Source organism: Blastomyces gilchristii (genome assembly GCF_000003855.2).
Source record: "Blastomyces gilchristii SLH14081 genomic scaffold supercont1.19, whole genome shotgun sequence".
Taxonomy (NCBI): domain Eukaryota; kingdom Fungi; phylum Ascomycota; class Eurotiomycetes; order Onygenales; family Ajellomycetaceae; genus Blastomyces; species Blastomyces gilchristii.
In genome coordinates, this window is record NW_003101664.1 from 584,978 (window position 1) to 607,052 (window position 22,075).

General features: G+C 48.6%; 7 protein-coding genes across 7 annotated transcripts; 2 read left to right on the forward strand and 5 right to left on the reverse strand.

Moving 5' to 3' along the window:
• Positions 1-414: 414 nt before the first annotated feature.
• On the reverse strand, positions 415-2,537 carry BDBG_07476 (phthalate transporter; the record flags this gene model as incomplete). The annotated part of the gene is made up of 9 exons (XM_031723111.1): positions 415-538; positions 621-692; positions 770-843; positions 932-1,215; positions 1,285-1,316; positions 1,441-1,664; positions 1,720-1,741; positions 1,803-1,926; positions 2,177-2,537. 9 exons carry the CDS (start codon positions 2,535-2,537, stop codon positions 415-417), a joined length of 1,317 nt encoding a protein of 438 aa, XP_031580203.1.
• Positions 2,538-4,794: 2,257 nt separating this feature from the next.
• On the reverse strand, positions 4,795-6,416 carry BDBG_07478 (uncharacterized protein; the record flags this gene model as incomplete). Its single annotated transcript, XM_031723112.1, has 5 exons — positions 6,270-6,416; positions 6,135-6,213; positions 5,307-6,029; positions 5,030-5,071; positions 4,795-4,951 (listed from the first exon to the last, which is right to left on the reverse strand). The coding sequence occupies exons 3-5, from the start codon at positions 5,447-5,449 to the stop codon at positions 4,795-4,797; spliced, it is 342 nt and encodes a 113-aa protein (XP_031580204.1). The 5' UTR covers positions 5,450-6,029; positions 6,135-6,213; positions 6,270-6,416.
• Positions 6,417-6,421: 5 nt separating this feature from the next.
• BDBG_07480 (glucan 1,3-beta-glucosidase) lies at positions 6,422-11,265 on the reverse strand. Its single transcript, XM_002622032.2, has 3 exons — positions 10,927-11,265; positions 9,714-10,860; positions 6,422-9,629 (listed from the first exon to the last, which is right to left on the reverse strand). Exons 2-3 carry the CDS (start codon positions 9,931-9,933, stop codon positions 7,120-7,122), a joined length of 2,730 nt encoding a protein of 909 aa, XP_002622078.1. The 5' UTR covers positions 9,934-10,860; positions 10,927-11,265; the 3' UTR covers positions 6,422-7,119.
• A 1,798-nt stretch (positions 11,266-13,063) lies between these two features.
• BDBG_07482 (uncharacterized protein) lies at positions 13,064-15,497 on the reverse strand. The gene has a single exon (XM_002622034.2). The coding sequence runs from the start codon at positions 14,836-14,838 to the stop codon at positions 13,732-13,734; it is 1,107 nt and encodes a 368-aa protein (XP_002622080.1). The 5' UTR covers positions 14,839-15,497; the 3' UTR covers positions 13,064-13,731.
• On the forward strand, positions 13,573-17,996 carry BDBG_07483 (NADH dehydrogenase). Its single transcript, XM_002622035.2, has 2 exons — positions 13,573-15,457; positions 15,598-17,996. The coding sequence occupies exon 2, from the start codon at positions 16,044-16,046 to the stop codon at positions 17,718-17,720; it is 1,677 nt and encodes a 558-aa protein (XP_002622081.1). The 5' UTR covers positions 13,573-15,457; positions 15,598-16,043; the 3' UTR covers positions 17,721-17,996.
• Positions 17,997-17,999: 3 nt separating this feature from the next.
• BDBG_07484 (fatty-acid amide hydrolase) lies at positions 18,000-20,920 on the forward strand. Its single transcript, XM_002622036.2, has 3 exons — positions 18,000-18,676; positions 18,882-20,187; positions 20,308-20,920. The coding sequence occupies exons 1-3, from the start codon at positions 18,374-18,376 to the stop codon at positions 20,472-20,474; spliced, it is 1,776 nt and encodes a 591-aa protein (XP_002622082.1). The 5' UTR covers positions 18,000-18,373; the 3' UTR covers positions 20,475-20,920.
• Positions 20,815-21,990, reverse strand: BDBG_07485 (uncharacterized protein; the record flags this gene model as incomplete). The annotated part of the gene is made up of 5 exons (XM_002622037.2): positions 20,815-21,183; positions 21,505-21,543; positions 21,643-21,752; positions 21,816-21,855; positions 21,898-21,990. 5 exons carry the CDS (start codon positions 21,988-21,990, stop codon positions 20,932-20,934), a joined length of 534 nt encoding a protein of 177 aa, XP_002622083.1. The 3' UTR covers positions 20,815-20,931.
• Between the last annotated feature and the right edge of the window lie 85 nt (positions 21,991-22,075).

Genomic DNA, 22,075 nt, shown 5'->3' on the forward strand with positions numbered 1-22,075 from the left:
CTCTTGGCATGATTATGAATGGTAATAATCAAGCAGGAGTGATTCATGATTTGTGGTCGTCATATTGAAAGGTGGGTTCATCCTGAGAACCCAACTAAATAAGAATACTTCTCCTACGGAGCTAACTGGTAGTTAAATCGTATGTACCCAGCCGGCTCCAGTACCGCTCCCTACGAGTACAGAGCCCCTGGCCCCTGAATATCATGTGGTCACTGACACAATCCCGGAGACCAATCAGAAGCATATATATACCGCCTATTATATGCCGTTGGGTTTTCAACAAGCGTGGAAGGAATAAAGCCTCCTTCAAAAAATAGAGCAAAATACAAGCCCAATAGAAACGCAAAAGAACCCACTCTTATTAATCCCATTTTCCAAACCTCATCGTGGAGCCAGATTGTGTTCAGAGCCCGATTACAGAGTGTATCTGAAGTCTGGGTCGTCGACGAGGATCTTTTCCCCTCTATCTGCTTTGGCATTTTGCCACTTGAAGTACACAGTCATGAGGCAAATTGTGATGGCGACGCAGGCGCAAGCACTAGATAAATGAAGATATATGGTTAGAGAGAAGGGGTAATCCGTGAAGCGTGCTGGGAGCAGTAAATTCCCGGGATACATACGCCATTGTAGCAATGATTCCAGGGGTGTATGATGGTTTATCCTGCGTGCGGAAAACAAGACTTCCTGCGATTCTATGTGGCGGTTGAGGGTTAGCGTTGCACGTCATGCGGGGAGTCTCCGGTGCTTTGGCAGAGGAATGAATTCGTACCCTCCAATTCCTCCAAAGCCGGTCAAGGTCGCTGAGCAGAACGCGCGCTTCCATTGTCCTCTGATATTGTTGGCCTTTTAATTAAAGAAAGAAGTTCAAAGTTAGCCACTGGAATTTGAATCAAATCAGAAACTCATCAAGCGATATGGATAATTCTTTTACCTGGTATGCCATCACAAGCGGAACATTGGCATTGGCACCTGCAACACCAATGAAAACACCAAAGTATCTCACAGAGGGGTTATAATGGAATCCCATGATCGGCAAGCCGATCAGCGAGAGCACACTGTTGAATACAATGAAAGGCGCTCGGAGTCTAAGGCGGTCCGCGAACCATGCTGTTGTAAACATTAAAATTGCGGAAAATGCGTATGGTGGTGCAATCAGACATTGAGAGGCAGCCATGGAAAATCCTAGGTTATCTTTGAGGATGATCGGGAGGAAAACTGATTATTGCCATTAATTAGTTGATGAGGGCATGCGATCGTGATTTTGGCCCATGAGGGGAGACTTACACGAAAATGAATAGGTGACAGTCGTAATACAGCTAGATAATGTTGGAAAATGAGCGCAAAGGAAGGGGGCGTTCTTGTGTAGGCGAACAGTTCGGCGTCAAGGGTGAGGGAGGTTAGAGGCGGGCAAGCTGCCAGCTACATAAACCAAATACTTACAAGAACATAAAGGCGAATCCCCAAATTTCGATGTCGCCAGCGGGTTTCAAGAATTTGACCAAGTTGAACTTTTCAGGCTCAACGTCGCCCCGCTCTCTGTCCAAACGCTCGACAATGAATTGGCATTCTTCTGGCTTCAGGAAGCGGAACGACGGCTTCTTTTGTTCTGCATCTGGGAAGCGAACAATAAATAGGTACCCGACAAGGGCGATAGCGACAGTAATCTTTGCTTCGCCATTAGAACACGTTTTGTCTGGTTTCTTCGGTAATAATACTTACCACACCCTCCATGATAAAAATCCTACGTTAAATTAGCTAAAATCCAAATTGGACATACACTGTACGAATAAGAGCATACTCACCAGCGCCAGCCCCGGATTCCTTGTACACCTTCCATCTGCATGAGCCCGTATGCGACAATTCCAGAGAGTGCACTTGCAAAACTCCCAATCAGATAGAAGACCGAATACCGCCGTGCCACCTCAACTAGAAGAAGTCAGAGAAGAAGGCCTGAAGGGGAATTGATCTCCGGATGACTTACACTTCAAATACCATGTTGATAGGAGGTAAATCGTTCTTAAATTGGAATTAGTTAGGAGCTTTAGGTAGGCCCAGAGGGTATCTTACCCTGGAAAGTATCCCGCCTCGAGAATTCCAAGTATGAGTCTCAAAGCCACCATCGTGGTTCAATTATTGGCAAACCCAAAACAGATAATCACAATCCCCCATAACAAACAGATGCCCGGCAAAAAGAGGCGGGGACCAATTTTGCGGCACAGGACTGTCATCGGAGGCTGAAAAATGACGTATGTGATGAAGAAGGTGAGAGTGATCAAGCTGTACCGGTACCCCTGTAGCAAATCGAGATCCTTTCGCATGCCCGCGATGGCGGCGTTGGAGACGTTCTTCCGGTCCATGAGGGAGATGCCGTACATCAAACCCAGCGCTGGGATGAGTCTGAAGTCTATCCGACGCCTAATGGCAGCGGCTTCTTTGGCTGAGAACATTCCGGCAGACTCTTCCTCTCCCCTGGATTTATCTTCGATCTGATCTGGAGGCAACTTCTCGTCAGAGGACGACATCGTGGTCTTGGCCATGGTTCCAGTTTAGATCCTCCTGCCTCTCTTTGGTTTTTAGGTGCCCAAAGTTGAAAAGGAAAATTAATAGGAAGATGGATAGGAGAGTGGGTTTGGCCCTGGTCATATTCTGTAGCCGGCTTTGCGAGGGCATTACAATTTATATAGGCCCGACCGAATCTGGGATTGCCCGCATGTTGCAGTCTCCCTGCCTTTCAAGAACGAGAGTGGCCGAGAACCTGGGTCCATCTCGGAAACTGAGGTTGCCATTCATTCTCGGGCAAGACGTTATGCTTGATCCACGTCCCCGCGTTGTCTGTGAGCCGTGTCATAACCCAGAGAATTGACGCGGGGAAACACGAAGGACCCGGATGCAGGCCGAAGCCGGGACGCTAAGGAGTGCTTATCCATATCCGCCAGAAATGCTGGAGCGAGCCCCAAATGTCGACATGCTTGCTCTGGAGTCTGGAGTCTGGGCTGCTATAATTGCCCCTATATCCTTGCGATCCACACATAAGCTCCAGCGGACATCCACCGAGAATTGGAATTATTCGTGAGCTTCTTGAGTCAACTCTCAAAAGTGGAAAGTCATAGTTGGCGCTATCAAACAAAGCCAACCCTGCCAACACTGCTCAGGATTCAAGATCATCATGAATGCTGTACATATCCAGGGCTTTCTATTCGCGAAAGAGTGTTAGTAGCCCTACGATCTCTACAAGAACGCCACAGTTCCCACGTGGATACTTTCTCCTGAGCTTGAACGGAGGAACTCTTTGGAGGGAGTTGTTTTGGGATGGCAAGTTCAAGATCCATCATCCCGACTACGCTAGATGAATAGAAATTTCGCATCAACAATTGGTCACTAAAATTCGGTCAATTGCCTAAAAGTACGGATAGGGGGTCAAGAGGCACAACCTGGCACAACTGGCCTTTTGCTGCTGGTTGGCCTTGTGTGTCATGAAAACTGCTTCTTGGCAATTAATAATGATAATCGGACTAGCCCTTCCGCTTTGTCGTGTCAGGAATACAATTATCAAAATCGATTTATAAGACAATACTAAAAAACATACGTGAAGGATAGGACAAACACTTACTGCGGGGGCAGGGGCCTTACTGCCTAACCTAACTGCAAGTAGTGCTAATGCTTTCCTCTATCCTGCGTATCGTATCAAGAAGGACGCGAACTCACAACCGAAAATATGAAGAATGACAATAATCAAGCTCGGTTTCTATCACGCTCTGGCGTCTGGGACTATGGACGGAGGAGAAACCATGGAATAAGCCCAACTTGGGTAAAGTTGAGGGCCTTGTAGGCTTGTAGCCAGCTCAACTCTCTCGAATGAAACTTTTGTGACTTCCAACTACCTAGTCCCAAAATAGCTTTGGTAGGTAGAAGTTATAGTGTCACATGGTACTTAAATCACCCAACTCATTTACTCTTCTTCAGTTCTTCTCACACATTTTCTTCAGAATAATATTTATTCATGAAATTAATAAGAGTTTCACTCTGATTATATTTTTTAAGTGTATATTTTCTAATTATTTATATTTATCTATACAGATATATACAGATTATTTATTAGATAATTGTAACTGCCTGCAGTCATAGAAGTTAGAAGTAGAGAGGTGAAGACCAGGAGATAAACGGTGAACAAACCAAATTACTTTGGGACTAGTGTAATTTGACTGGAAGTCACAAAAGTTTCATGCGGTTCCACTAGTCTTTTTAAACTTTCTTGGGCTTCGAATAAATTCATTCGAGTCATTAGTGGCCCCGGCAATACCGTAGAGAACTTTCAACAAAGGAAGAGCTGGCAAATTCCAAACAAAGCAACTCGTCTCAAGACACAACAACGAAACATATTTGCAAACGGCGGTCGTTTTGGCATATCTGCGGATCTGTGCTGCGGAGAGGCCGCGACCTATCCTCCTAGGCGGACATCACTCCTAGGAAGGGCATGTCCGCTGTAGAGATACTACCTGCTCAGTGCTCATTGATGTTGAAAATACACTTTGGCCCACGGAAGGAAGCTGGGCAGCGTGCAGATCTGTGTCTTTTCGAGAGCGCCCTGCCGGGGACCATCTTGGTGGCGTGCGAGCCCCGCCCGGAGGCCTGAGTTGAGAGGGTTTGGTACAGTCACTGCCCAGAGTAAAAGGGGCGGCACTCTGCGGCCACACGAACACCCGAGATGACCAATACAAAAATATGATACTTGACTCGGGTGGCAGCAGAAAACATCTTTGATGATCTGAGGCAGGATGTGTATCTTGATAACGATTAGCCAGAAAACTGACAAAAATGTGAAAATGAGAAGTAGATATCATCAAAATGGAGGACGGCTGCGTCTACATGTTGCCGGAGTAGAAGCCAAGCATGTATGTACTCTACCGACGGCAATGCCGATGCTCCGATTTCGGATTCTGCGGCTGGGGATCTGTTGTTGTTGGTTAGTTAGTTATCCCTTTGGCCACGCTGCACTGCACCACACGAGGCCAGAGTTCAGACTCCATACATAGGGTCGTTTGACTTGGGCGTATTCTTCAAAACCTCTCCACTGCAAGGTTAATAATTAGGAGTTTCGGTGTTCTCAGAGGGCAGCCTAATGGAGCTACGTGGGCCGTGAACACACAGCAAAAGACCGCGGTGACTTGGATTGGTGGGCGTCTCGAAGCAAATGGGTTTACCTGACGAACGTCCTCCAAATCCGTGATCCGAGCCCTCTACCCATCAGGAAATAGATCTACACAGTAGAGTAGCCTTGATGATGGGAATTGTAGCAACCAATTTACCTTGAGCTAAAACCAGCCACGCTCTCAAAAGCCTGCTTGGCACTGCACTGCAGGGTATGATGGGCCAATGATTTAACCTTGCGAAAGGTAACACGCACTCTGTACGCTGCGTAAACTGCGTCGAGCAACCGGCTACTCAACATGGAGGGATTGCAGAAATGATAGTTCCAGAAGGATCAGTGCAAAAGCAACCTTGGAACGGAGTTACCCGTGTATGGCTCCCAGGATTTCTTGGTGGTTGGTTCGTTGGGGTATCAAATCCTGGAGAAAGTCTGCGCGCAAAAGCATCTCACGGGTGCAACAGGTTGGGATGAACTTTGAGAGCGATCTTGTTGCCTGAACATCGCTAAATCTGATGTGCGCAGCTGGGGGTAAAGAGGATTCCCCAGTAGTGGAGGCTTGCGCCCTTTCTCAATGCTCCGAAAGAAAAGCAATGGTTGATATTCCTGGATAGGGAGAGGGAAACCACACCCCGCGCTATACTCCCTATACTCCCCCAGATTCCAAATACTACTATTGATCTGCAGACTGTGAGAAATGCAAAGCGGGGCGAAATTGCCAGACGAAAACTAGACTGAGTAAATCTGCAAAAGGCGCGACCGCTGATGCCTTTTGAAGTGGCATCTTGCCTTGATAAGAACCATTGCAAGTAACTAGCATTTCCTAGTCATGTTTTGGATTTCAGCTTCGGGCCTCCTCCATCCGCTGCATGCGGAATCCATTCTGGGAGATGTCAGCCGTGGCATGGAAAGCAGATATAAACACTCCTACAGCCAAAGTCCAGCTGTTGCAACTTCGGCAAATCGTCATCTTATGTAACTAACTTACTGTAGTTACGTCCACAGAGTCCATGGACGAAATTTCGTGTCTGCCCAACAAAAAAATAACGAGCTCTTGCATCGAACAACTGTATGCCACTCAGTTCAGTCCTCGACGCATGCCAATGCGATGGGAAATCCGCACCTACAACCGAATACCCCCACCCCAGCTTGGGCTCTCTGGCCGATCCTTTCGGCTCCTAGACTGTGTACGAAACAATCAAAATTATGTTCGAAAAGGCTGCGGAGCGCGGAGCAGAACCAAACCCGCTCTCGGAACAGCTCGTAAAAGGGTAAGCTGGGACCTGCTGGACATACTCCGTACAGACTAGGGTTATTGACCATATGCGAAATATTTCCCTAAGGGACCGGCGCCGCCACACAAGCTTGGATCCTAGATCTGGTTACCCCATCTAAATCAACCGATGGAAGGAATATACTTGCTCCGGTGTGGGCTCTTAATTGATGTGGTTGCTGACAGTTGAGACAACGGCGTTTGGCCAGCAACCAGGAGCGCGCGATCCCAAAACGGCAAAATGTTGACCACGAATTTTGCCAGATAATTGAATCTCGCGCCCCGTTCTAATAAAATCAGGGATGGGTGCACTGTTATTCATTACTGGGTGTTTTCCGATTTGTTTCCATTGACTCGATAAACTACCTGAATTGATAACCGATACAAGAACGCCTTGTGGAGTTAGAAAAGGAGAGTAAAAGAGAAGCGGACCTCCCTTGAAGTAAAAACGTTGGCGTGAAAGGATATAAAAGGGAGAGATGTAACGCAGTGAACTAAAATAAATAACAGGAGAAGAAAAAGAGTGACATGTTTCACTTTTAGAAAAAAACAAATTTCAACATTATTAGAACACATATACACGCGACGTTGGATGCGCTTGGAACAACAGTCACCATCATCCTAACTACGTGGGCATCCCTTCGGCATGGCAAGAATACATGGAATTGAAAAATAGAGGTAAGTTACAGTACAACTATATCTACGCCGTCGCCTGCTGGAACACAGCCAGGGTCGAGCAGAACGTATTGCGATTCTCAATCTGCTTCACAAGCCCTTGACCCCCTCCGCTTCTCGTGATCATGTTCGTGCTGGCCTTTGTACTAATGCCGTACAGGTGCACGGGAGAACAATCCACTTCAATCATGTTCTCCTGGCAGGATTCGGTGGCGAGACATTCCTGGTCGTAGTTCTCGAAGAAGCTGTACAGGCCGCCGCCGTAGAGGAACACATCGCTGGAGTCGAAAATGCGCAGGCCCCAGGCTTTCTTGCATGCGTCTGTTTGACAGTGGGAGAAATCTGGGTCGTGAAAGTCTTCGTTGGGTTTGAATGGGACAAGGGCGTTTGGATTGGCCTGGTAATATGGTGTTTCCACCTGGATCAGGGCCAGGAAAACGTTCTTTGCACCGACGATGGAGTACTGGTAGAGCTGGGAGTGTTCACTCGCGGAACCATAGAGCCAGACTGGTCCAGTACTTTCGATCAGTAAGCCACGGCCATTGTAGATATTAATCTGGCCATGATCCGGCAAATCCAGTTCATGATCTGAAACCCAGAGCCAAGTATTTTCAAAGTACCCAGAGGCTTCTTTCGTGATATGCATGAGCATGAATGCACCAACGCATTTGGGGTCTGGTGTGGTGGTGCTGTTGGGAGTCTTGGCACAGGTGTCGCTCTGTAGTTCCGTACCGGCAGAACCTCCAACTCTCATGTGCACGTCCCACATTCCGACCGAACCTTGTGTTGTTTCAGCAACATTCCACTCTACCAAAATGGCACCCGGGGCAGGTCCCTTGGTTTCGAGCATCAGGTCACTAATTTCAACGTTTCCTTTGTCGCCTGGCTGCCCGACTTGCAGCATAGGGATGGGTTTCGATTCGTCGGAGAAGGCCGGTCCAGATGCCATGAGAAGCGGCCAAATTTCACCGGTGATCTTGATTTCCTTGGGCACTTTGAGCGTGGAAGTGATAATATAGGCTCCGTGGTCGAAGTATACAATTTGGTCTGGCGTTGCGCTATCAAGTACTGCCTGGATTGCTTCTGTGTCATCCGTTACACCATCTCCCTTGGCCCCAGCACCCTTGACGCTAATAAACGACTTCGTGGGGACGTCCTCATACTGTGGCTTGGTCCGTTCAAATACCTTTCCAGATGGGTCAAGGAGAACTGCTGGTTTGGTGGGGCTGGCAAGTCCAGCACTGATTCGAGTTTTCTGGGGAGGTGTGGTAGGGCATGATGCAGGGTTAGGATCCGTTGGAGAGGGCGTGGGCGACGGTGGTACAGAAGACGCAACAGACGATGGGGTTACAACTGATGACTTCGACTCCGTAGCGTATGGCTTACCTTGCGATGGTGTTGGAGAATTGTGCGTGGACGGCGGCGGCTGGCGTGATGGAGTGGGCTCCGGGGAAATTGGAGCTGGCTCGGGTGCAGGTGGCGCGGGGGCACTGCAACTATCTCTCCCGATAATACGTTCCACTGTATAAACAGGAGCTGGTTGAGGCTCAGCCCCCCTCTTGACAATTTCTTCCACTATGTAAACAGGAGCTAGTTCTTGGACGGGCTTTCTCTTGGAGTTCTTGATGGGTAAGCTTCCCGCAGGAGTGAAGGCATTGCCCTGGGCCCATGAGGTGACGACTGAGCCTCCATTAAGGACAACGGAGCCATCGAGATGGGCCACCGCCACTTCAGAGCCTGTGAAGTCAACATTGTCAAGGATGAGAGTTCCTCCTGTTTCAGGAACACTGTTATCATCGTAAGAGGTGACAATCCCTTTTGGTGTTCCGATAAATGTGCTATCAAGGATGAGTACCGAGCCAACGGTCTGGTTAAAACCACCGTTAGACATGTTCAGACCAACGCCACAATTGTTCACGGTGATCGACTTGAATGTCCACGCCCAGTTCCAGTTCATGAACACTGCTGTGTTGCAGTTCTTAAACGTGAGGTTGCGAGTGGTAAACTGTTGGTTGCCCAAGAAGGCGCCGTAGTTACCACCATTGAAAACGAGGTCTGTCATGAAGCCTCCAGAACCGTTGTCCATAAAAATACCTTGTTGCCTATTAGCTTCACCACCACCTTGGACCATTTCGAAACGGATGTTCTGCAGGCTGCTGGCTTGTGCCACCTGCCAATGGATACCAGCACCAGATCCTTGATCCATGCCTGTCAAGTCGATAACGAAATTTCGAATGGACCGGAAAAAGTTGTTTTGGTTGGTATACCAATTAGCGCCCGAGTCGGTGTATGGATCAGCATCGATAACAGCAATTCCTTGAAAGGAGGCAGCAGCCTTGATAGTGGGCAGACCCAAAGCATCACCAACGAGCTGCGTGTAGTAATACTGGATAATCGGCTTGGAGACAACGTATGTGCCTGCTGGGAAGTAAACAATGGCAGGGGTCACAGTAGACGAGTCGCAACCCAGTCCGCATCGATCTCCGGTTGAGATAGCTCGGTTGATCGCTTCAGTATCATCTGTGGTACCGTCGCCTGTGTCACGTATGGGTTGTTAGCAAAAAGCTTCGTGTGGCACGGAATGAGAAGGGGGAGCAACAGGGTTATCCAATACCATACCTTTTGCACCGAAGTCCTTAACGTTACGATATATCTGATACTCGCCGCCGGCCTCTCTGAATGCAGGGGCACCTTGGCGTTCGATAGAGCTCACCCAGAAATCTGATGCTTGAGGAGCCGGGTTCTCTTGGGGCATAGGAATAGCATTAACAACGCCTGATAACCCCCCCATCCATAGCCATATATGGGTGGCGCCCAAGAGGGCTGATGATAACCTCATCGTGCTTTGGTCAAGAGGCCTAGACAGCCCCAGAAGATGGAGATAGACACAAAAAAAAAAAAGGGCTTGAAAACCCGTTAGGGTTGGTAGGAGAGAAAATATCCCAGCGCACAGCACCGGTCTTAACTTGATGAACAGTTGTTGGTAAACAGCAGTCTGGTTTGAAATCTGATAGCAGAGGGAGTGCAAGAAGAGAAAATGTCAAGAGAATGGCGAAGGAACGAGGAAGAATCTGAATGAGATAAATGACAGACTATGTATTGCAATGGGAAGAAGATGAGGTTGCTAGGAGGGTGAAGGAGGGGAGTTGGAGGTTGTGGACGCGACGAAGGGGGTAAGTTCCCCCAGCGCAATGATGGTTGTTGTTGTGTTCTCCGTAGTCAAAGAACGACCGCTGTGAATCAAGCAAGCGAGAGGAACGCTCGATGTGCCGCGCACGAGAATAACACCCGCTGCACACACAAAGAACAAGTTACAAAAGTAATGAGGGTGGTAGGGCGCAGCGAAGAAATAATGAATAGGAAGATAGATAAAAGAGAACGGAGTCGAGCAGAAGACAGGCTGCGATGCAGGACTTTGCGAACTATGTGTATTTTTGACTCCCATACATGCGTAATGCGCCGGTATTTTGGCGCCGCCGTATCAGCCACCGCCGCGCGCTAGCCCCTGATTTGCAGCGGTAATCCGGTGACAGAACAACGAACCCCTGAATCTTAAATGCGCCCAGCAAACCGCCAACCACTCACACGGGCAGCCAAAGCCCCAAGTACGACACTCTGGCACAAGCCGCCAAAGGACCTTGTTTCCAGTTTGTCGTGATGAAACAGTTGGGATAGATTGTTGTTGATGGAAATGCAAGGTTTGGAAATTATTCTCAGTGTCTCCGCGGTTTGACAGGGCCGGGTTCGTTCATTATTGGTAAGAGGGCTAAAAGTTGAGTTTCTTTCTGTCACTAACTAGCGGCCTGCTTCAATTTATATCAATAGCAAGTACTCTTTCTCTGCGACTATTCTGACTTCTCTATTCCAGGAAACCTGCCCAAGAGTCATCCATCGGGCGCTCCAGAACCTCCCCGCCCAGCCCTGGAATATTCATTCCTGTAGGAAAGCGCCCTGTGATGTGCTTCCCGCGGGCATCTGGGGATCACTCCCCCGTGCTCCAGTTTCAACCCATCCGAAGCCAACCCCAATACCGCTCTCTGATAGAGTGCCGCCCAAGATCTATTTGTTCCCTCCCCTCCAAAAGATTTCTCTCATGATCAAATCATCCCCTCCCATACACCACCATGTGGGCAATGTCACACAGGACTTCTGGGCATCAAGCCATGCAAGCATTGACAGAACAGGGAGCATAATGTGACGTGATGACCTGGAACAAGGTTGTTATCCCTGCTCTGCACATTCAATAATGCGAATGGGGATCGACGGTCCAGACGGTTCCGGGAGTTAGCACGCGCCACCAGGAGGCTGATTATGATTAGCCTAGCCCAGCTGCCTGTTAGCCCCATAAACAAGATATGTAACTAAGTGACTGCCGAGTTTCTTTCCTCGGCCGCCCTCACCTGCCGAAGACTTTGCTCTGCCAAATACAGAGTACATAATGTGGGCTTCTCGGCATTTATTTTTAACAATGAGAGCCTGGTTAACTCCCCCTCTCCACATCTATCAGGAAGACTTCCAAGATTATATGGATCTTCCTTTAGGCGGCCAGAGCATCGAGCGCTGGAAATTCCGGGTGCAGAGTGAGCATTAAATTTGGGATAACGGGCCGCCATTCAGCGCCTGGAAACGGGGACAGGGGAAGCTTGCCCGAAACAGAACAAAAATGACCAAGGCTTCAGCTGGAAAATAGGAACGGTTGGAAATTACCCCACTTACCCAATAATTATTATAATTTACTAGTGTTAAATTCTTCGAGGAAAGTCTGAACAGGCACAAATGTCCTTTCCCCCTCAAGATCGATGTTTCCCTGGCTTCTGAAAAGGTATTAATTTATTCTTTAAAGTGTTTACAGACAGTGGTCAGCAAGACTACAAAGACGTGCATTATTAGGAGCACCTAAACTCGTAGTATTACCTACATGTACGGAGTAAAGTCAATACTAGTTGTGAAATTTGTTCCTCGCGAGAGGAGTGCCGGTGCCTAAGCTCTCTCTGTGTGGCTCTACAATATCCCAAGACCTAATGCCCGTACTCAAGTCCAGCGCATTCAAAAGGAAAATGTTGGTTCAACTCCCTTTACACCTTACACCTTACACGGGCGGTTGGCTTCTCAACCTTCGAAACAGAGTCAGCACTAGTTAACCCAAAGACCGCCCAAACCAACCCTTGACGTGTTGACTCTGGCGGGCGTTCCAAGGAATCTTCGCCTGGGAGACTTGGCTAAGAATTTGACCGTGCATTCAGTCCTCTGTACCTCACCCATCCTCCATGCTCTGACATGATGTGATAATCTCACCCAGGACCTCTTGTCGGAAATTCAGACATGGATTTCCAAAACTATGGTGCAACGTCTTTTGGGATGACAGACATAATAGCCACGCGATGATTCTGCACGAGGAATCCGATGCGCACTTTTACTCACAAAGGGCGCTGTTTCGGGATCCGCTCTAGGGACCTCGCGCTCCTCCTACCTCAGAAGGTGATTTAAGTTAATGCGTCTTTGTATCTAATAATAATGACTAAACCGTCGAATTTCGCGGGGAAGGATAACGGAGTGTATTTTGAAAACAGCCATGCTCTCAGCGGCGTAGAACAAAGAAATCCAAGGTGTAACAGACGCAGCATTTGGGATCGAATGCTTTTTCAGACCCCTTACCAAATAGTTATGTAGCTTAAGGGGTCCCAAACACTAACTGCCCCGGCCGTCTCCCACTCTCCATGCATATTATCCAATCTGATATGAAATGTGATCAGCGGGATGCCTCTCACGCTGACTGCCGTGTACATGTACTTACTTGCATCACTAGTTATATTACCGTGCGTGAGAACTGGAATAAAGGGGGTTTTGAGTATATGAAAGTCAATGACAATTTGAAGTTACGGTCTCTTGTTTGGCCAGTAGGTAATTCGCAAATAGCTTGAGTTTACCCTGGGAGTTTGGCCTGTAGAAGGGCAAAGAAAAGTATACAGTGTGTCATATTGATGTTTAATATATGTAATATTATAGCTATTAGTTACTTGGAAGGTACCTGATGAGGGCTTGCCTTCCGTCTGCCTCGGTTTCGCGGACAAAGGATTTGGTTTAATTTGTGACAGTTTCCGCTCAATAAGGAGATAGCAAAGGCTCCATGAGGCCGGTCGATTGACTGTTCAGGAAATCTTGAGGGTTTTCGATGCTCGCATGTTGCCTGGGAAAGCGTGCTCGGATTAGATGACAGTATCGCTATTATTGCCCGAACCTACGATCATTTGTATGAGGTAAAGCATTGAGTTTAGTCGTTTGAAGTGCCATACTCTAGGCGGTTCGGAGAGGGATGGAATATGTTATTTTGAAGGAACTGGGAAGAGTGCCTCAGGTCCAAAACGAGCAATGTTAATCAAGAAAGCATAGAGTTCCTTGGTTTTCTTCAAGTATGATCCTATTACTAATTACCGGAAGCTATTGATAAAAAGCTGCGCCCAGTACCATATCCCATTTCCCATTCCTATCCATTGTTTCACATGCAAAAAACTAAAAATGAAAAAGAAAAAGGTGCAGAAAGTCATATCAAGTAGAGATAAAGAAACGAGTACGAAAACGAAGCATCAAATATCAAAATGAAGATGCCAAAAAGAGATATCAAAGACACGGTTATTCCCTAATCGACGTCCACGGCAACATAGTCCCTCTCTTCCTCCTCCTCTGAACGCACACTAGGACTTGGTGGCGTTCGTCTACCAGACCTCTCACTCTCCTGCTCCGATGCCTCAGTCTCGGAATCAATCTGCATAGCCTGGGATTCAGCTGCAACTTCCTCCTTCTCATTATTGGGATCTGCACTCCCCGCCTCCTCCCCCTCTGGCTCCCGACCATTCTCATTCCTGATCTGGTCCACCGAGATTCTCCGTCTAAACGCGTCCTTGTCGGCGACTACTTTTGGTAGAGTTAGCACGAGGACGCCATCAACCAACTTGGCACTGATATTGTCAGCGTCGACACGTGCAGGCTTATCGCGGGATCCTAGACTGATCTCCCGCTCAAAGACGCCAACTTCGCGGGATCGCCCGTCGACGATAAGGGCGTTGCTGAGTTCCTCATCCAGCTCGGGACGGTAAACCACACCTGCGAGTCGGAGGGTGGAAGTCTCGGCGTCATAATCGACTGAAATGTCCTTCTTCTGTGCGCCGGGGAGGGAAACATGGATGATGTATCTAGTTTCTGCATCAAAAACGTCGGCGCGGGGGACGAAGTCTACTTCTTTGTCTCCGGATCTTGGATCTGTGCCGTTGATTATGTTGAACACCTCGCCGACGTCAACGCCAAATTGGTTTGAGAAGTTGTTGATGAACTGTTGGAGGAGTTCATGGGGTGCTCCTGTTGATTGGTAGCCAGCGCCTGGTCTGCAATGGCGCTGCCGGCGATGAGGTCCCCAGGCATCCTGCGCAGGATGTCCCCAGGGTCCGCCACGTCCACGACGACATCCTCGGCCGCGGAACGGAATATCTCGGGTGTTCTCCTGCTCAGATTCTCTAGGGGTATTTTCGTCAAGCCCACGGGCGCGGGGTAAGGGGCGGTTATTCGAATCCTGTGTGGTAGGTTGGCTGGTGTTTTGGGCCCGTTGACGGTGGTGAGGGTGCCGATTTACATGCTCAGCATGGGCATGTGGTGTCTGTTGAAAAAACATGTGAAGTCCGTGCTCCCCAAAATCCGTAAGGATGTTCCATAGTGGGTGGGGCTGTTGGTTGAGATAGTAGACGTTTGCCATTTTTGTTGGCTAGAACTTGCTTCCGTGAAGATATAGAGAGTAGATGTAGGGTATCAAGAAATTGTCTTTTGTTTATTTATTTTTAATGTAAATGTAGAGTCGAGAACCAGAGATCGGATGAATAAGGGCAAAGAGGAGTGGTTATGAAAAAGGAAAGAATCAGGAAGGAGATGCGTGAAGAAGCATGTTATATAGACGATATTTCAAGGCATCCCACAGTTACGTGGACGCACGTCTTACAATATCACATTATCAAGCAGAGCTCGAAGTATCGAGAATGAACTAGAAAACATTTTGCCTCACCAACGACAACCAAACTCACGGTACCACCTCCAGGTTTTGGGTCATTTTAACTTCCGTCAAAACCCCGCCATTCCACTGGACTGGCCAGGGGACGAATCGGGGGCAATTTCATGCTGTAAGGCAGCAAGATTACGCCGGCCCCCGCAGGGGACATCAACATCTGATGCTGCTGTTCGGATGTGAGTGGACAATTGCCCCAGGCTGCACAATTAAAATGTTGTCGTACATACACCCATCCAGATCATTCGACCGTCGACGAGCATCTTCAGCGCTGTTCCAAGATTGGTAATTCGGGAGATCTTTCTGGAACGTGCTGGTAAGTTAGTGTTGGGGGTCCCGCGGTTGATCGGCCCTTCTACCAGCAGGCGCTGGTGGTGATTGAGCTCTTTTGCCCCAGTAGCCCACAGTTAGTTACAAAACACGTGATGATGATCTAAGTTAATCTTATCTTATCAGCATGTGATTTGGATTTGTGGCTGCAGATTCCCAACCCAACCGTCGCCGATTCCAATGCACGAGGAGAGTTATCGCGATAATGCTCACTGCGGAGCAGAAATGAAACTCGTTCCACAGCTGTGATTATGTCTTGAAGTTTTGACCCATCTTATAGATTACGCACTTTGCCGCAACGCTCCGTCCGTCTTTCCCCGCAGGTATCTCAGTTGAAGCTCGCGAGGGCCAGTGTGAGTAATAATGAGGTCATGGCGGGCTTCATCCAGCATGAAACAACAGCATGTGTATGCCGGGGACTGAAATGAAGTTGGAATGCACCATTTTGCATATAAAAGACAATATTTCTGCTCATAATAAAGGACCCCGAGACTTGGTAGGATGAGAAAAGAGAGATTTCCCACCTAACTCGCACCATTTTCTTGACCACTTCCGCCCTCCTTCGTGTCACAATGGAGCGGCTTTCTCCGAACCTGTGTCGGATGCGGGTGATTAGTGATGCCCAGTTGCTAAAATATCCCCAGTGGGTGGCAAGTTCAGGCTTCCTGAGAGCTTCTACCACACCCCATCGACCGCTGTACGCTGAGAGCAGGGCACGAGTTCGCAGGTATACCACTGACCCTGTGCCGCGAGGAAACGAAGAGCGTGTTGTCATTCTAGGCTCAGGATGGGGAGGATGGACAGTTTCCCGGAAGCTATCTCCGAAGTTCAACCGCACCATCATTTCCCCCCGTTCGTACTTCGTCTTTACGCCCCTCCTCACCGATGCCGCGGTTGGATCCCTAAATTTCTCCGAGATTGTCGAACCCGTCCGTGATCGAAAAAACACTATCAATTTCATCCAAGCGGCTGCTCGAAGCGTAGATTTCCATCGCAAAGTTATAACATGCGAAGCTTCTGTTGTTCGGAGCGGTGTAACGGAATCAGCTCGTGTAGAACAAAACCAGCCTGAAAAGCAGCGGAGGGCGTGGGAGCAAGGCCAACTCTTCGAAGTTCCATATGATAAGCTGATTATCGCGGTTGGTTGCGCCGCTCGAACCTTCAATACACCGGGTGTAAGAGATAATGCGCTGTTTTTCAGAGATGTCGGCGACGCGAGGAAGGTCAAACGGCGCATCCGCGAATGTTTCGAGCTAGCAGCGATGCCGAGAGTCACTCCTCAAATGAGACGGTATCTTCTGCATTTTGCTATTGTCGGCGCAGGCCCTACCGGAACAGAGCTTTCTGCAAGCCTGCGCGATTTTATTCACAGAGATATGTTCAAAGTCTACCCGCAGCTGAAGGGCGATGTCCGGATAACTTTATATGACGTAGCTCCTACTGTCCTCAGCATGTTCGATAAATCTCTATCTCGCTATGCTATGGAGACGCTGAAAAGAGAGGGTGTGACGATAAAGACAAACCACCATATCGAAGAATTGCGCTGGGGCGAACCCAACGCCGAAGGCCCCTACGAGATGGACCCCAAAAGCTGCTTGACGCTCAAGATGAAAGAAAACGGCGAGGAAGGGGTGGGTATGTGTGTGTGGGCGACAGGGAACGAAATTGGGCCGTTCGTCAACAGAGCGCTCAACACAATCGATCAATTTCCAGTATCGTCTGCAGTGGCAAAGGAAACAGGGAGCCGCGTCACCCAACCCGGCAATACAACCTGGAAAGTGAAGAAGGCCCCTAAAGTTGGCGCAATTCTCGTAGACGACCATCTACGAGTACAATTGGAGTCGGCAGAAGGCCAAATCGCAGTCTTACAAGATGTCTTCGCTGTTGGAGATAACTGTATGTTAGAGTCCGGCTCTCCCCCAGCAACTGCTCAAGCGACTAGCCAAGAAGCCATCTGGCTGGCCAAAGCGCTCAACCGGGGTAATATAGACCAGTCGCCGGGTTTCTCATTCAAGAATCTCGGAGTCCTTGCATACATCGGCAGTTCTAAGGCTTTGATGCAGCTGCCTCATGAAGGCGGTAATGGGCAGGACAGCGATGGGGTTTTCCGCGGTATAAAAGGTTACCCCGCCTGGTTGATTTGGAAAGGAGCATACCTGTCCATGAGTATGAGTTGGAGAAACCGATTGAAAATACTATTCTCGTGGTTCTCGAATTGGGCGTTTGGGAGAGACGTGTCCAGATATTAATTCGATTGTACCGTACTTGTAGTTCGTTCCCATCAATTTCTAGTCCTGCCATGCTTTTATAATACTTATTTGTTTAAGCGTCTTGTTTGAGATCTTCCCATATTCTTTCTGAAGATCATATTTTATATAGAATGGAAGAAGCCGCATATCATCCACTCTATGTCCGATAGCCGGGTCGGCTAACCTCCTACTAGGGAAGGCCCAAGCTTCTTCGCCGAGGCTAAAGCTTAGCTGGAACATCTCCAAGTGACATCAAACAGAAGCATTATGCCTTGACAAAATAAAGGAAGCGTAGAAGCAACATTATATGTAAGTTTCTAAGACTCAAAGACCGACCTGGGCCGTAAAATATGTGTAGATATATCGAGCTGGCGCGGCTCCCTGGCCAGCTCTTCTGCTCGGGTTCGGCCATTTGCAGGAGTTATCCAACCGACTCCGCAGTGGTGCCGGCAATATAGCCTTGGAAACCCATGAATTCCCCTCTTTAATTTTCAGCTATCTCCGCATCTTTTAAAACAAACCGTGTATTCCAACTTATCACTTGGAAACACAGATGATAATGCCATATTCACAAACCCCCTAACTACTTCAATAAACACAACAGAAACCGGAAGAGATAAAGTAGAGCAAACAAATCCACTATCCCACCAACCATGTCCGCTGAACCTGCCTACAAGGCCATTGCCCGCAAGAAGCTTGCGCAGCTCGAATCTCGTATTCCTAGAGAATGGCGTCTCTCCAGTCAATGGATCCCTGCTGGAATGCTGTCCGCCGAAGAGTCTGTCATAGTCACGAACAAGTATGATGCGGTTAACGTGATGGATGTGCCACGCAAATGTGGTGTGTTGAACCCGAAGGAGCTGGAAATTACGGAGAGATGGGACATTGAGGGGTTGTTGCAGCAGATTGCCACGGGCAAGCTATCTGCTAGAGAGGTTACAGAGGCGTTTTGCAAGGTTGGTTTCCTTTTTTTCCTTTTTGTTTATTCGTTTTCATTTACATATTCTGCCTGGATGGAGGTTTCGATGACCATATATATACCTACCCTCTCTACTTACATCTCGCCTTGGTTGGTTACAACACTATTCCTTCCAATTCATACTCTTCATAGAAGTTTACAGATATGGCCTTTTGAAATAATATATAGCTAACCATCTCCAGCGCGCCGCAATCTCCCACCAACTCACCCGCTGCCTGACAGAGCCCCTATTTGAACAAGCCCTGGCTCGCGCCTCAGAACTAGATGCCCATTTCAAACGCACGGGTAAAACCATGGGCCCTCTCCACGGTCTCCCAATCTCCGTCAAAGACACCTACGACATCAAAGGCATCGACTCAACCACTGGTTTAGCGGCTCTTGCATTCAAACCTGCGACTGAAAATGCACCACTGGTGGACCTGCTGCTCGACCTAGGCGCCATAATCATTGCAAAGACCAACATCCCCCAGACTCTCGGCGCCCTTGACAGCGTTAACAATCTCTTCGGCCGCACTCTGAACCCTCTGAACCGCAAACTGACACCAGGAGGCAGCTCTGGCGGCGAGGGTGTATTAGTTGCCATGAGAGGTTCAATGATAGGCCTCGGCACTGATATCGGCGGCAGCATCCGCATCCCAGCCATGTGCCTTGGGATTTATGGCTTCAAGCCAAGTATGGGCCGGGTCCCGTTTGGCGGCCAGTTGAGCGGGAGTGTGCCTGGCAAGACGCGAGTTGGCCTGCAGCCTGTTGCTGGTCCGATTGCACGATCGATGGCAGATATAGACGCTCTGATGAGAGAAATTGTGCCGAGAGCAGAGCTGTACGGTGAAGATTGTATCCCCGGCCAATGGGGCGTCAGTGAGACGCAACGCTCATTAACGCAACCGCGTAAATTCACCATTGGCATCCTTCCGTCCGATGGACGCATCCGGCCGCTGCCACCCATTGCCAAAGTCCTGAACGAAGTAGCACAAGCCCTCCGCAAAGTCCCTGGCGTCGAAGTCGTCGAGATCCCCATTCCCGCCGTACTGGGCGACTGCCAGCGCGTGGCAAACGAGCTGATGGGCCTGGATGGGGCGGGCGGTATGGCTGATATCCTAGAATCTACCTCGGAGCCTCTCATCCCATGGCTGCAGACGAGATTTAAGCGCGGGACTCCTAGAACGCTTGCACAGGCGTACGCGAGTCAGGGCCGTAGGTCCGAGATAGAGAAGGAGATGATGAAGATGTGGACTCTGTCATCGTCGTCCGATTCGGGCTTGCAATCTAGAATGAGGAAAGTGGATGCGATTATCCACCCCATTGCCCCACACCCCATTCCCGAGCATGACCGCTACAACGCCGTCGGATACACATCCAGCTGGGTTCTGCTTGATTATGCCGCCGGAGCCGTGCCGGTGCGGAAGTTCACAGAAGCGGATCTCGAGCTTGGGAAGGAGATGGATGGGAAGGTGCTATCGAATTGGGACAAGAGGAATAGGGAGCTGTGTATGTTTCTGACTTTTTACTATCCTATCCTTTCTTCTTTTCTGGTTATTGGCTGTGCTTCCGTTGCAGCATTAGTAAAGCCCATTTATGATTAAGTTATTAACGAGATTTGCAAAACAGGGAACTCCAATACCGTTGACCGACGTGTCTACCTCGATTCACCCCTGAGCATCCAGGTCATTACCCCTAGGCTGCATGATAATGACCTGTTTGAGGCTATGTGCATTATTGATAGCGCTATACAGAATGAGCACGCTAGAGGCAGTGGGCAGGGATCGAAGTTGTAAAACTTTCCTTTGAGGTATCTTCGACTGAGGGCTGGACTGGAACATTGAATATACTACCCTCCGTTTTAGAGCGGGTGTGGCCCGAGGAATCCTCTCACTTCTATATACGCAATATACCTTGATAACCATTTACTCAATAGGCAGATGTAAGTTTTGGGAGCTACAGCATAGGTGTTTACGATACCTTTCCTCGCCGTAAGATAATCTTTCTGCCTCTCTATCTCTTATAGCAGGTCAGGGGGTTAGTTAATAAAAACCTCAGCTTGATCCGCCGCCAGTAAGTAGCTTAGTCCTCCTCCCTGTCTTTCACACACCTGACAGGTACAAAAATGAACATGTAGCAAGTATGAGAAGAAAAGTAATTTCTGCAGCAATGCATAACAATAGGCTCAAAAGCAGGAAGGACATAAATGAGATTGACATATATTCGCTTTGTGTTGCGTGCATAGTCAAACATTTAATAACCATAAGTTGCTCGTAGCCTTTGTGTCAAATGCTCCTCAGCCGTCAGAGGCCTCGCACTCGGATAACCCCTACGCCTTAGCACGTCCTTAAACTCCTCCTGGTCAGCTTCCCCTGGCAATATTGGCTCCATAAGGACATCTCTATCCGGCTGCACAAAGAATAGCATGCTGAGCCGGTCTGTGTTCTCACTCTCGTTCCGAGGAAACGCCACACGGCGGATTGTGGAGCACAAGCGGCCGCAAGCCTAGAATTCGAGTGCATGCATCAGCGATGTTTACTACAATTGCATCTTTGATGCATGGGATATCGATCCATTCATTGTTTATCAAGGCCTGTAGACCCCCTTGATCACTAGGTTGACGGAAAAGGAGTGTGATTCAGCCATAATCAGTATGGGCGCCTGCTCTTCTTATATCGTCTTCGACCCCTTCTGAAGTCCCCTGGGTGCTCTTCTGGATTGCAGGTTATTAATAATGTATCGAGCGCAGCCGGCTTTCACCACCTTCGTGGTGTTTCGATATATAATCTCGAGAGAGCTAAATAAATAACCAGTTGTTCAACGTACTGTCAGGCAAATATCTCCAAACTTATATTGGTCGAATGTCTGAAGTATTTAAACGGTCAGTAAGCGATTCCCATTTCCCACAAAACTACTCCGTACGCGATTCTTGTCTTTCCCTCATTCAGAATTGTGGATAGCGACTGTCTCAACCCAGCATCGGGATTCGTAAGACAATACGACTCTTAAATATCCATGACCTTTACCAGCTAGGCTACTCGAAAATAAAACCATGACATGTTCGGCGACTGTATCTAGACAGCGGGTTTTAAGAGGAGCAAAATCCAGGAACCGGATATGATATCGTCTTTACTTACTTCTCATCCCGGAAACCCGTGTCCCTAAATCGCAAGTAAGCTATGATGAACGAGGGGTTAACTCAAGAACGAGCCAATATACCAAGCCTCCACCGCCCGCAAACCTCATCTTCTCCTCTTTGCTAGTATTCTTGAAGAAGTCATCTGCTAGATCAAATATTTTGTTTCGCAACATTGTCTGTTAACTCGTGGCCAGTAAGGTAGAAAAAACCGGCGTGTTTCCCGACCCTCATGAGCTCTGGCGCAAGCTCCTCCACTGT

Excerpts from the sequence above, each read along its gene's own strand:
- BDBG_07480 (XM_002622032.2), bottom strand. The coding sequence starts at position 9,933 with ATGAGGTTATCATCAGCCCTCTTGGGCGCCACCCATATATGGCTATGG. Across the intron at positions 9,630-9,713 it reads TAAGGACTTCGGTGCAAAAG|GCGACGGTACCACAGATGAT; the intron begins GTATGGTATTGG and ends TACGTGACACAG.
- BDBG_07483 (XM_002622035.2), top strand. The coding sequence starts at position 16,044 with ATGGAGCGGCTTTCTCCGAACCTGTGTCGGATGCGGGTGATTAGTGAT.
- BDBG_07482 (XM_002622034.2), bottom strand. The coding sequence starts at position 14,838 with ATGGCAAACGTCTACTATCTCAACCAACAGCCCCACCCACTATGGAAC.
- BDBG_07484 (XM_002622036.2), top strand. The coding sequence starts at position 18,374 with ATGTCCGCTGAACCTGCCTACAAGGCCATTGCCCGCAAGAAGCTTGCG. Across the intron at positions 18,677-18,881 it reads TTACAGAGGCGTTTTGCAAG|CGCGCCGCAATCTCCCACCA; the intron begins GTTGGTTTCCTT and ends AACCATCTCCAG. Across the intron at positions 20,188-20,307 it reads CAAGAGGAATAGGGAGCTGT|GGAACTCCAATACCGTTGAC; the intron begins GTATGTTTCTGA and ends TTTGCAAAACAG.